Source organism: Archocentrus centrarchus, chromosome 8 (genome assembly GCF_007364275.1).
Source record: "Archocentrus centrarchus isolate MPI-CPG fArcCen1 chromosome 8, fArcCen1, whole genome shotgun sequence".
Lineage (NCBI taxonomy): Eukaryota > Metazoa > Chordata > Actinopteri > Cichliformes > Cichlidae > Archocentrus > Archocentrus centrarchus.
The window spans coordinates 11,500,240-11,514,241 of record NC_044353.1 but is presented as its reverse complement, the minus strand read 5'-3'; the positions used below and the strand labels follow the sequence as shown (position 1 = coordinate 11,514,241).

General features: G+C 40.8%; 2 protein-coding genes across 2 annotated transcripts; one reads left to right on the top strand and one right to left on the bottom strand.

Moving 5' to 3' along the window:
* Positions 1-1,287: 1,287 nt before the first annotated feature.
* ptx4 (pentraxin 4, long) lies at positions 1,288-6,086 on the bottom strand. Its single transcript, XM_030735460.1, has 4 exons — positions 5,928-6,086; positions 3,893-4,071; positions 2,399-3,417; positions 1,288-1,988 (listed from the first exon to the last, which is right to left on the bottom strand). Exons 1-4 carry the CDS (start codon positions 6,051-6,053, stop codon positions 1,288-1,290), a joined length of 2,025 nt encoding a protein of 674 aa, XP_030591320.1. The 5' UTR covers positions 6,054-6,086.
* Positions 6,087-7,072: 986 nt separating this feature from the next.
* slc2a6 (solute carrier family 2 member 6) lies at positions 7,073-13,338 on the top strand. The gene is made up of 9 exons (XM_030736043.1): positions 7,073-7,116; positions 7,285-7,428; positions 8,894-9,165; positions 9,735-9,831; positions 10,110-10,209; positions 10,371-10,564; positions 10,759-10,934; positions 11,142-11,425; positions 12,331-13,338. The coding sequence occupies exons 2-9, from the start codon at positions 7,375-7,377 to the stop codon at positions 12,639-12,641; spliced, it is 1,488 nt and encodes a 495-aa protein (XP_030591903.1). The 5' UTR covers positions 7,073-7,116; positions 7,285-7,374; the 3' UTR covers positions 12,642-13,338.
* The last annotated feature ends 664 nt before the right edge of the window (positions 13,339-14,002 follow it).

Below are 14,002 nucleotides of genomic sequence, written 5' to 3'. Positions count from 1 at the left end.
TTCCCGTGTGTTAGCGTCTTTCGCAAAATACGGACTCACCTACAGATATTCATTATAAAAATTTACATTATATTATATTATATTATATTATATTATATTATATTATATTATATTATATTATATTATATTATATTATATTATATTATATTATATTATATTATATTAGAATGTGTAATTTTGTGACTAATACACAGTATATGAAAGCAAAAGTGTAATATTTTCATCTAAACTATATGAACTTTACCAATTCACATTAAATAGGAATACTAACAGCACATATTTATATCAGTTACAGATTTTTAAATTCTGCATGCCTTGAAGTTTATCAGTTCCTCTTTTTTGAATCATTTCAAACTCCTGTAATAATAATAATAAAATGGGTTTGATGAAGCAGAAAAACTGTGTCAGCCTACTTTTCCCCCATACATAAAATAAAGAAAGTGAGAAAATAAAAAGATAATGCATAAAACTAAAAAGGAATTAAGGATCAGGAATAGGGCCCATAAAGAAGAATTGATAATGAAAATGGTATCAATTTGTGGCAAACTGTGTGAAAATCTAACATAACAACTGTTTCCTTTGACATACAGTAGCTATATAAAAATGTGACTTGCACTGCAGCAAACTATGATTTCCTTACAAGATATAACTCACCATGCTGAACAGAAACACTTACAAGGCTATGATAATCTGCCTACCCCTGCACCAGAACGTGTGCCTTATTTCCAGTGAACTGGAAAGCACTGGATCTATTTTTTTAAGAACTTGTCATTTTAACTGGAATGCAGGTTTGATGCTTTTTGAATTTCACTGAACCTAAAGTCTACATTTACGCACCAAAAGAAAAGGCAGAACAAATCATGGAGAGTTTATCTGGGTGTTTATTCATAAAGAGGCAACAATAACTGTTACTGACATTCCCATAAGATGCTACAGTTGAATTTGCCTCATACATTGGCAATTAGAATAATAGGCAAGAAATAAAGTGTACCCAGTTAATAGCAATAATTATACAGTACAGTACAAGTCAAATGTTTTTTATTATTATGTAGTTATAATTTTTATCCCATTTTGTGGATGCTGGCATTCTCCAAGTGTAGCAGGGTCAAGCTGGTACCAGGATTGACCCTGCTACAGTGTCCACAAATGTTTAAAGTATAAACTGACAGCACAGTAGTGTTTGCATTCACAAACCCAAAACTTACAAAAAAAAAAAAAAAAATAATAATAATAATAAAATAAAATTGAAAAACAAAAGTTGGACTCCCAAAATAAATCACAACATCATCAGACACAATACTCTAAACAGTCACAGGCCACATGATGCACTTCCCCATGGACCTCCTGTATATCCTCCATGCCAAGCACCACTCCTCTGGGCACACCTCTTCCTGCTGCCACTCCTTCTACCTCTGATGGGCTCAGCACACGGTTCCATAACCTAAACCCCGCCAGTTGTCCAGCAAAACCCTCTGCAGGATCAAATCCCCCACCAACAGAATCCTGCTCCTGTCCCAGCACCACAGCCCCACCTCCAGGAATTTCCCAACCCTTCCTGAAGTCAGAGCCTGAGGAGGCAAGGAGGTGGTTATTGTAATGCCAGAAACGACCATCAATGGAGGACCAAACGACACAGAGGTGATGCCAGCGAGCATCCAGAAGGGCAGACACCTGGAGACGACGGTAGGCGGGGTCTCCAACGACAAAGTCCAGAGAGGGTGAGGAAGAAGTTGAGGATGAGGAAGAGGATGAGGAAGATGAAAAAACAGAGGAGGGTGCAGATGAAGACAAGGACCTGTGTCCATACAGAACTAACTGATTGTCATTGTCATCTGTGGCATAAGAGAGCAGTGTGCCGATATGTGTGGCCTCGACGCGAAGCCACAGGCACACAGAGAGTTCAGGGAGATCTGGTAGAGTCGGGGAGAAGGTGACATAGTTTTCTGCTGAGGCCGAGGGGAACAACAACATGGAGTCCACATTACAAACTGCAGACAGAGGGAGAAAGAAGATATATTCAAATTAATATAAACCTTGTGCCAACATGCCAAAAAATTTAGCCTTTTTATTTGTACCCTTGCAGCTGCAGCCATGACATCTCTGGTACATGTACCCCACACTTCTGAACAGTGAATGGAAAAGCTAAAATGTCTCATTAATGCAACATCAAACAGCTAAAATGGACCTACAGCCCAATAAGAAGCAGTATATAGACGATAAAAGAGGGCTTACGCATGTGTTTCTGCATGAATTTAAAAACACTAAATGCTGCTTTCACATGATGCAGTACTTCTGTAATGTGATGCACACCGACCATTTTAAAATGTTTCTTCCTTTGACTGTCTTGGTCAGGGGTACATCAGAGGAGAGCCTGCCTGCAGGTACTAAATTTACTTACTGGTTGCATCCCTCTTAGGAATCGGCTGTGTTGGGATCTTGTGCCTGACAGGGATTTGCAGAAAGTTAGGGATCACCATGTCACTTATGTCTTCCTTTTCTTCATCCCACCTGCTAGCTCTTGGCTCATAGGTATCAGGTTTGGGCTTAGGGAAAACATGTAAAGCCCGAGGCTGTGGAGCCTTCAGCCTGGTCCTGTTCTGTTTGTCTTCTGGTTTATGATAAGTTGGAACCTGGGGAAGCATCCAAGAAGGCTGTTTGTGGGATTTCTGAGGATCCCCAGGTTTCTGTACCTGGGAATCAGTCTGGCGCTGATGATGAGAAAAAGTCTGGTGGGAGAACTGGTGCTGATTCTGTAGTGGATAGGGCTGTGTCTGAGCCTGAGTCTGGACCTGGGACTGGGACTGGGGCTGGAAAGGGTCAGGATGTGCTTTAGGATTTCCTTTCTGGACTTGTATCTGTGGCTGCGACTCTGCATTCTGGGCTTTCGAATGCTTAGTCTGGTTTGCTACATGGAGTTGGTGTGGCTTATTTTGAAGATGACTGTCAGTCTTTATTTTGCTGCTACCTTCTGATCGGGGTCGGGTATGTACTTCCAGAATCCGTCCACACTTTCCTCCTATACTTGGTTGACCTCTTCTGCATGGTCTATAGTATTCCTGAGGTGTAATGTTGGAGCTAACAGGCTCTCCCGCCCTCCACAACCCTCTCACCTTCAGCCTTCCATTCCCCTCCAGGACTTTGCTGAGCCGGCCCTCCAGTCGGGTCAAACGCGTTGCCTGGTTTTTCAGGGATTCCAGCAATCCCTTCAGTCCAATGAGCAACTCATCACGCTGGATTTGAAGAGCAGCCAGCCTCTCCTCTTGGCTCTGGAGCTCCAGGGTGAGGTTGGAGAAGTCTTGTTCAGGTTCAGCTGTCACTTTTTGAGTCTGGTGGCAGTTCTGCCTAAACTTTCTTTCCATTGAAGTCAATCGGCCCTCCAGCCGCTTATTCTTCCTCTCAAGCTTCCTGTTCCTCTCTCTGTGGGGACAGTCAATATGAGAAAATGTTTGGTTAAGTAATGTGCTTTTGCTGGTAAAATGCGTTTTTCAGTATTATCAGACTGGGGCTGAACTGCTGCATTTTATCATGTAAGGTGTGCAAATAGTCAAACAACCTGAAGGTTTTAAAAATGCCACAGATACTGTAGATTTGAATAAAAACCATCAATCAGACTTTAGTTTTCCATTTTTGGCTCATATATTAAATAACAATACGTGTTCAGCTAGCTTTCATCTGACTGGCTGCTGCTTGAAAACAAAAGGTCTAAACAGTAGGTGGGTGAGACTTCTGTGCTTAACTCAACTTTTTACAGTTTAACTTGACATAATCTGAAGATCTAAACTGGACTCATATTTTCCAGCCAAATACAACCAGTACACAGGATTTAGTCTCTGCTATCAGCCCACACACATTTCACTCCCTGAACAGAACATTGATCCCTTAGTGCTCTGACCTGAGACCCTCTATCTCCTGCGTTGCGCTGTGCTTTAGATGTTCCAGGTCCTGTGATACATGATGGTAATGGTCATTCAGGGTTTGTAGACGACTCTGCAACGCCTGGAAGGAGCTCTTGTTCTGGTTCAGGGCCAGCATGTTCAAACGGGCATGAGTCAAAGCCTGGAACTGCTGGAACTGTGGGGGGAAAAAAGTTTTCATGAGTCTTCCTGCAGATGTTTGGTCACTGACTTGAAGGTCAGGAAAATACTGAAAATCTCCAGAAAAAAACATACATCACATGACCATGCTTACAGATCATAACTGTTGCGAAAGTCTTTCCATTCTTTCGGTTCTTTCACAGCATGACTAATAACACGCATGACAGCCGAGCGGAAACAGTAAAGTTGGGTTTGTATAACATCTATTGAACTTTAGTCTTACACCTCAAATAAAAAGTAAACAAACAAACAAAAACAAACATTTGTGTTTCTTCTTCAACTTTCTGGCACATTTATTCAACAAGGAATTTAAACACAGCATAGAAGCCACATCTGAACTGTGAGATCATCTTTATTGCTCCTGCACAGTGAACTTATTGTCATGTTCAAGAAACCAGTTTTGGATGGTTTGAGCTTTGTGACATGGTGTGTTATCCTGCTGGAAGCAGTCACCAGAAGATGGGTACACTGTAGTCATGAAGGGATGGACATGGTCAGCAATAATACTCAGGTAGGCTGTGGCATTTACACAATGCAGTTGGTGCCGAGGGGCTACCACACCATTACACCGCAAGCAGTCTGAACTTCTGATACAAGCCAGGATGGATCCATGTTTACACTTAATTCTGCCTCTACCAGCTAAATGTCACAGCAGACCAGACAACATTTTTCCACTCTTCTGCTATCCAATTTGGTGAACCCGTGTGAATTGTAGCCTCAGGTTCCTGTGTGGTCTTCTGCTGCTGTAGCCCCTCTGCTTCAAGGTTTGACACGTTGGGCATTCAGAAATGCTCTTCTGCAGACCTTGGTTGTAACGAGGGGTCAAATGGGTTACTGTTGCTATCCTATCAGCTTCAAGCATTCTGGCCATTCTCCTCTGACCTCTGATATCAACAAGATATTTTCACTCAGAGAACTGCTGCTCACTGGATATTTTCTCTCTTTCAGACCATTTTCTATAAACCCTCTAGTTGTGTGGGAAAATCCCAGTAGATCAGCAGTTTCTGAATTACTCAGACCAGCCTGTATGGCATCAACAACCATGTCGCATTCAAAGTCACTTAAATCATGTTTCTTCCATATTCTGATGCTCAGTTTGAACTTTAACAGGTCATCTTGACCATGTCTACATGCCTAAATTAGTTGCTGCCATGTGATTGGATGATTAGATATTTGCATTAATGAGTAGTTGAATTGGCCAGTTTATGGGAACTACCAAAAATAATTATTTGAGTACTTTGCCAAGTGTTTATGTTTGTCTCTGACAGACTTTGCAGACATAACACTATCATCACAGTGTCATGACATTAAAATGATGATTGATGGTGGGTGTGGTCTAATATTTAGATGACAGTTTTGAGTTAGATAAAGCTTAATGTCATATTTATGAGACAACAAGCTTGATTATCAAGATAACAGATGACATAAAATACTTAGCCAGATTCAAACCTAAATAAGCAAAAATGCATTCAGAAAATCTACTGCTTTAACTTTCAATCAGATGTGTGAAAGAAGTCAAATATTATGTCTAATACCTTGTGTTTTTGGTTTTCAAACAGTCTCTTTGGTCCATAAGTTAAGACTGGAAAAAAGAGAACAGATCAGATTTTGTTGTTATATTATATTACCTCTTTTTGTTTTCTTGCCTAACAGTTTTCTATGAATAGTGAATTGGGAAGTGACTTAAATACACACAACCAGTCATTTAAGACAAGCCACATTCATGCATTTGGAGGTAAGAACATTAGGTTGTGATACTGCAACAACTACTACTGTAATATTACTTGCAATATTGCTAATAATCTAAACAAACACAGCCATGTTCAGACTGACCTGTTCATTGAGTTGCTGTAGTTTCTGGGAAACTGAATCAAATCCCTGCACCTTTACAGTCTGAAGCTGCAACAGAAGCATATAAACCACCACCTGGACCCAGTGACCTGCCCTGAGGCTGCCCATGGTGCAGTGCAGTGGAGCAGGGATAGATGCAGCTGGGTGTCTGGGTCCTTGTCTGGAAGTGTGTAGGTGAAGTAGTGTTTGGAGAAGAGAAAGGCATAGCTAAAAAGGGTTGGTCTTGAATTACATTGTATAACAACACACTTTCCACAACATCACTGGGGAGCTGGAGAGGAAACACAGATGGATTAAACAGGTGCTCAGCTGCTGCCTTTCTCTCTCTTGCTGTCCCACACAAACAGACACACAGAAAAGAGAAGTAAACTGCTCAAAATAATCTGATGCAAAGCATTAAACACAGTATCATAAAAGCACATTACAGCCAGATTCACTTTGTTAAAGTGTTGGACATGATGTTGTTTTGCACTTGTTTTGCTGTTTTATTCTGCAAATTCACCCTTTGTTCATTTAATTGGACATTCTGTTTACATTTGGATTTATTAAAAGCTTTAATTAACTTCCTCAAAAATAAATATCTTAAAATCAGTATTTATACTGGCAGACATTTCAGTTAACTGATGTAAGTTCACAGGCTTCTGTATGTGCACTTTGTGTGTGTGTAGCTGTAAATCTCATGACGTGTGGGCTGAGGGTGAAGCAGCCTGTACTTTCCTCTTCCCCCTTGATGAAGCTGGGAGGGGATCTAGCTCTCTTCTTCTTCTGCTTTCTGTTAAATGACCCAATTCAGGAATCCCTTTGCCGAGCCCTCCCTTCTGCTTTTATGCTCATGACCTAGTTGCAACAGTGTGAGTTCATTTGCAGTGCTGAAAGTGGAAAATGTTAATGCAGATATTTCAAACACTAATGCCGACAGATTTCACAAGTTTTTTTTTATTTCCACTTGTGAAATCTGTTATTTTTCATGCTAAAGTTGAACTGTTCCATGAAAACTCAATTCCTTTCCACTTGAAGTCCAGTGCAAACTCAGGTTTTACTTTCGCTTTCATTTTGACCACCCACAAGCGCCACATGCAGCATCAGTGTCTTTGCCATTTTATTGTCTCACACTGGAACGCCCTGCACGGCTCATCATCAGCAAGAAGATCAAGTTAACCTCTTGTACAGGGTAGATGCTGTACTGCACTTGCTCTTAAACCAACTTTTCTGCACTTTCAATTGTCTTTTTCCTGTTTTTCCATTTTTTTTTATTTGATTTTTTTGCACTTGGAAGCTGCAAAAAAACACTCGAGCCATGTGATATCTTTTCATCTTGTGGTGCCTTTGTGGATTTTAGGGTCTTTTTTCATTTCAGTATCTTTCGTGGAGAGAATCATCACTGACAAAAACAAACAAACACCTCACAGCACAGTCGCCAGCTGCAGACATGGATGAAGAGACTCCACTGCTGCGAAACAGGTCAACACCATCAGAATCCAAGGTATGAGCTCAATGATTTTTATTTAAAATCTTTGTCATCGTTCAGTTTAATACAGAAATAAGATCATTTCTACACCACTTGTTCACAGTAACTCATTACTAGTTATGTATTGGTCAGATAGCCTATCACATTAAAAAAATATATATTTTGACAGCTGAGTGTAAGGCCAGTTACTGCAGATTTAAATCACTTTTTTTCAAAGAAAAGAAAAGAAGTGTCCCATGAATTGTGTCTACAGTGTGGTTGTTGAGCCATTTTCAAACTTTTAATTTATATAAATGATGTGAATGAACTAATCCGTTTTGAATGAACATGCTGAGTGAACGTGATAATCTGCAGCCTGACCCTAAACAGTTCAAATCCTTTTTGTATTATAAGAAAGGTGACAGGAGACAAACACAAAAGGTTTGATTCAAGTTACAGTGCAACCTTAAACTCCAATAATAACAAGAAACATGGCTTGAGTGAGGAAAATCTCACCTAATAGCATACTGATCATCATCTAACCTTTGCAGACTGTGGCAAAATACAAGCCTAACGATAAACACAAACAAACCGTCCTCTGAATGCCAGAATCTTCTGGTTTGCTCGTCACTGAAATGTTGATTTCCATCCAAAGCAAACTGCTTGGATATCTGACAAGTCATATTTTTGTATTGCAAAGCATCACAGATTGCTTAGCCTGGTTGAAATGTTGCATGGAGAGGTTGACCTGAGCCTCAACCAGAAATAAAACAGAAGTAAAGAACCATGTGTACCAACCATCTTTCTTCATTCCTTACTCAAGAATTTATTTCAATTAACGGTGATTCCAGAGTTTCTTATTCTGCTTTTCTCCACTGTTGGAGAATACCACAGAACTTTCCTTAACCTCTTTAGAGACTCTCCACCTGCCTTTTCTGACATGCTTTATGTTGCTTTGAAAGCATACACAGATAATGCAAATAGGATCACAGGACACTTGCATAGAGCATGTGCAGAAATGCAGGTGCTTAATGGGATTGGCTAAGGATCCCATCATGCTTGTCCCACTGATCACTGAATACCAAATATCCCATTTCCTGTTTTTCTCTCATTTCTTTTTTGCATGTTTTGCTGGTATGAGACTTTATTTGGTATTTTTTTGTATTTTGCAATGCATTAGTTAGCCAAATATGTTTCTACATGTAGGGTAGTTTTGCTGTGGCTGAATTTTGTTCATCTGCACTTTGTAAAACACTGAGTTATCTTGATGCTGCTCATGCAACCATATATATATATATATATATATATATATATATATATAATTTATTTTATTTATCCACTCTCTGAGAATTAAGCTTCGCACAAAAGTTTAATTTTTTTGAGTTCACAAACGTCTCTGACACAACACCAAGCACTGAATAACTGAATGTCCACACCAGTGTAACTCTATGTATACACTTTATTTTCTGGGTTTGAACCTGTCCACACCTCTTTGTCTTAGATTAAAAACTCTGGGCTGTTCCTCGCCGTTTTCGCTGCAGTCTTGGGGAACTTCAACTTTGGTTACTCCCTCGTCTACCCGTCTCCCGTGCTGCCAAATTTCCAGAGTCCTGATGCCGACCCTCGCCTCAAGATGGACACTGAGCAGGCCGCCTGGTTTGGATCTATCTACTCCCTCGGTGCGGCAGCCGGCGGGCTGGGGGCCATGCTGCTCAATGACATGATTGGACGGAAGCTGAGTATCATGACGTCAGCAGTACCCTCAACTATTGGGTGGGTCTCAGTCACAGCATACAACCCGTCATATTTAAGAGGGCAGTGGGGCACTTCTATTGTCAGTTACTCTGGCTGATTAGACCTGCGGACAGGGGAGAAATGCAATGAGATCACAGACTGTAGTCTAATGTTAAAGTTCCTGACAGTACAAGTGTTCTTTCAAAAAGAGCATGGCTGCACAGCTTAGATTTGCAAACCACAAGACTTGGGAACAATGTCCTTTGGACAGCCGAGAGTAACATGGAGATGTCTGACCATAATGCACAGCACCATGTTTGGAGAAAACCAAAAGCAGCACATCAGCACAAACACTTCACAGTGTGTCAGCACAGTGATGGAGGGGAAAATAGCCTTATATTATTTTTTTAAATACATTTTGTTACATAAGACATTGTTTTTGGTTTATGTATGAATTATTTTTGAATGAAAGGAACATACCAACATACATTGTGTTTTCATATATATTATACTGTAGATTCTTTGTTTTGAATAAACTACAATCCACTGATGCTATGATGTGCATGAAGTGGTGAACACATATCAATCCCTCTGTATGTGTGTCTCAGGTACATGCTGATGGGAGGAGCTATAAACGTATGGATGCTCCAAGTGGGCCGTTTCCTAAATGGAGTTGCCGGGGGGATGACTGCAGCATCCATTCCTGTAGGTAACCATGGTTATATAGATTTACAAAACACTATTTATAATTTATTGAATTCTTTGAGCTCTTAATACCTGCATGGACACCTCAGTTCAGCAGTTAAGTGTCCCCCAAAAAGTATTAAGAAAATGCAGTTACTTCATACAGCTTTTGATAGACTTTTGATTTTTTTTATTTATTTATTTTTTTTGTTTAGCTGAATATTTTGTTTAACAAGTGTGCTTGTACTGTCTTGGTTTGACATGCCAGCACAGTTCAGCTGTGTTTTGTGCATTTGCAGGTTTACATCTCAGAGATCTCACACAAAAAAGTGAGAGGAGCTCTTGGCTCCTGCCCTCAGATCACAGCTGTGTTCGGGGCCCTGGCACTCTATGCTCTTGGTAGGAACAAGCCAGTACCGTAATGCATATTTAGCTTTGCTAAAATTAGTTGTGCATCTTACTTTTCCTCCTTTAAGTGGCGTGCTTACATTGAGCCATGCTGTGATGCTTTAAGTGACTGTCTCACTTTCTTCTGCTATTACAACACATACAATGGACAGGTCTGGTGGTACCATGGCGGTGGCTGGCTGTGGCAGGGGAGGTGCCAGCTTTGCTGATGGTTTTTCTGCTGGCGTTCATGCCCTCCTCCCCCAGAAGGCTCCTCTCACTGGGCCGGGAGCAGCATGCTGAGAGGGTTCTCCGCTGGCTCAGGGGAAGTCAGTATGATGTACAGTCTGAGCTCCTTGCTATACAGGTAAACAGGCAAGCACCTGATATAATGGGGTTTTATCACCTTACGTGAGCAGTGGATGTTAAAGAGATTAATTAAAGAGGCACAAAGATGTAAGTTTATTATGTGAGGGTCCTACAAGTAACACACCTCAGTATACAGACCACAGGATTCATAGATGTTAACGCATTTGTATTGTAACAACTCCATCAATGCAGCACAGCATCAACACACAGCCAAAAATCACATGGTCGCAGCTGAGAACACCCACCTACTACAAGCCAATCCTGATCTCAGTGGTGATGCGTTTCCTGCAGCAGATGACGGGCATCACACCAATTCTGGTCTACCTGGAGCCCATCTTTAAAAAGACCAACGTCCCCCTGGCACCCAAGTTGGTTTTCTCATCATATTTCCCATGTGGATTTCACTGTTTTTGTCTTTTATGGAGTAAACAAAGCATTTTTTATTTCTTGTTAATGAAATGATACATCTAATTATTCATTTAAATGGACTTTGAAAATCATGAATAATCACAAAGCAAATCAAGCTTGTCTTTTAACTCCACATATTAACATATCTATATTCATGTATCTGTCAGGTATGACGCTGCCATTGTGGGTTTGGTCCGCCTCTTTTCTGTGGCCATGGCAGCTATTTTGATGGATAAAGCAGGACGGAAAGCCCTGCTGTACACGTCGAGCATGCTGATGTTTGCGTCCACTCTGACTCTGACTATGATTTCCCACACCACACCTTGCCCTCCTGGCCCTGCTCCTCCAAACCAAACCACTCTGGACTTCACCTCCAATAATGACTTCGGAAGCGGCCCCCAAACTGCAGCGAGCTTGCTGCCTATCATTTGCACTGTGGTGTTTATATTTGGTGAGTTTTTTAAAGCAGTTCATTATACTCAAGAGAGAATGCAGGTTTAAGGCATTTCTGCATTTTCTTCGCTTTTAAGGCCTAGGGGCCACATTTATCTTTAATATATACATTGTATGAGTCTAATAATCTTGCTGACAGGTGGGTGCTGATTAGGCTGCTAGCTGTGGTCAGTCAAAGCAACCTAACACCCATAAATGCATAAAATTAAACATTAATACAATTTAAACAGGTAAGCTGTTTGGACAGCCCAAAGTTTATTTCTGCTGTAAAGTTGACCAGTTTAGTGTCAGCCTCAAGTGGTCAGTTGAGGAGCTGCAGGCTTTGACACTTCAGCGTTGGCTTTACCTTTTAGATGCAGAGATTGCTCCTCAGTAACAAAGGCCAAATACAGTTAAATTAGCAGTTAAACAAATACATGCATACAAATGTAAATAACCTGAAATGTAATAATGTAATAACCTGCCAGGTGTGTGCTTTGTGTAAATCACATTTTGTCCAACCTGTTCTGACCTATTATGTCCTCATTTAAATTATATTTAACTGTTGCAGCCTCATTAACAGTCTATGGTATGCCAGGACCCATATTCTTCATAAAAAGCATGTTTGGTAATTATGTTGTCACACCTCTTCAGCTGGAAAAAGTCAAGTAATAATGTGTATATCTCAGCATTTGATATTAGTAAAGTATACCATGCTCTACTTCTGTTCAGGGAATTTGTTTTTCACACATCCATAATCACATCTAAGAGAGCCAATTAAACAAATCAAGTCTGAACATCCTAAAGCGTGTTGTCCCTGTGCTGTGACTGCCCTAACAAAGGGCGTCTGCTGCTTTCATTGTCTCATGATGTCATCTGCTTTTATATGGGCTGTTAGTCATCACATTGTTGCTTGTCTCCTAGGATATGCCATAGGATGGGGCCCAATCACATGGCTGCTAATGTCAGAGGTGCTGCCACTGGCTGCCAGGGGTACGGCCTCAGGTTTGTGTGTCACCGTCAGTTGGGTGACGGCCTTCTGGCTCACACATGCCTTCACACACATGGTGGACATCTACGGCCTGTATGTGCCTTACCTGCTCTTCACGGTGGTTTGTGTTCTCTGCCTGCTCTTCAATGCTGTGTGCATCCCAGAGACTCGCAAACGCTCGCTGGAGGAAATAGAGAACTACTTCAGGACAGGACGCAATTTCACCATCAGCCAGGCCAGCTGAGGCCTGCATCAGTCTGGTCAAAAAAAGTTATTCACATGATGTACTTCTAAAACAGGCACGGGGTCTTATAAAAATTATTTGCAAGTTTAGGAGGTTCCAATCAATCAATGTTAGGTGTTAGACTGATTTCAGCTAGCTAAAAACAGTGATCACCAGCTCAAGAAGAAGTTCTCTGTTCAGGACCTTCGTTAAAGGTTAGAGCAACGTGCTTTACAGATGACTGACAGCTATATTTTTTCACATAATTACTTTATCCTGTCTTTTAATAACTTTTATACACTAGTTGTTTATAATGAGTTTATTCTGCAAAATGTATTTCTACCCTCAGTACAGAAAATATACCTCTGATTGTCTGGGAAGTTTTATAGATTTATATATGACAGACCTCTGGGACAGTTTGGGTCAATGCAACCGCGGATTTACACACAGGGCAGAAAACAATGTGACCACCATTGTGTGACACACACAAGCGAAACTACTGTAACAGAGGTTTAAACTGAGCAAATACAGCTTTAAACTAAGCCTCCCTGAGTAAGTGGCCAGATGAAAGCACAGCAGTTCATTATTAGGGTTTCATTGTGAGGAACACCTACTTTTGTGTTCCCACCTCACTACATATTATATGCACTCATTTTAAAATGTACTGTATCACTATAAGTGATGTAAAAGGGAAAATATACACCAACAATATGCACTCATGTTAATGTTCACATGGTTTTTCTGCTGTATTAAAGGCTGATGCTGTTTGCTCATTGCCTGCTTGTCCTGTCTGCATGTGTGCATACAACTATATCTATACCCACAGACTTAAACGCTGAAGAGACTAAATTTGAACACTAACCTGTAAAGACATATTTTAATTTGTTTTGTTATGAGAATGGAAACAAAGACTACCCCAACAATGGTGATCAGCAGAATACCAAGGAAGGTGACAGCACTGCCACTCTGTTTGGTGCAGTGGTGGCAGGTGTGGTGCAGAGACATCCGAGCCAGAAGGGGCGAACTCCACCTTAAAAATTATTTTGTTCATGGAAGAATCACTTTTGAAATCCAACACAGTCTGTTGGCAATTACAGAATTACCACAAAGGCTTAAAGTAATACTAATAAATGGGAGCGTGTACTTGAAAGTTTATTAACCAAAGCAGTGAAAAGGGCAGAAAATGATGCCAGCAGACATCATGTGACTCATCAGGCCGGGTCACATGCCACAGGCTGCTGTCAGTGTTGAAGGTTTGGGTCTGACTCACAGTCCAGTGCCACCACATCCTCCCAGTTGTTTAGTAACATCACAGAAATAATCTTCGCGTTTTTACAGTTTTAATCAGTAATACATACAGTGTGATTTGCAAATGTTTAATG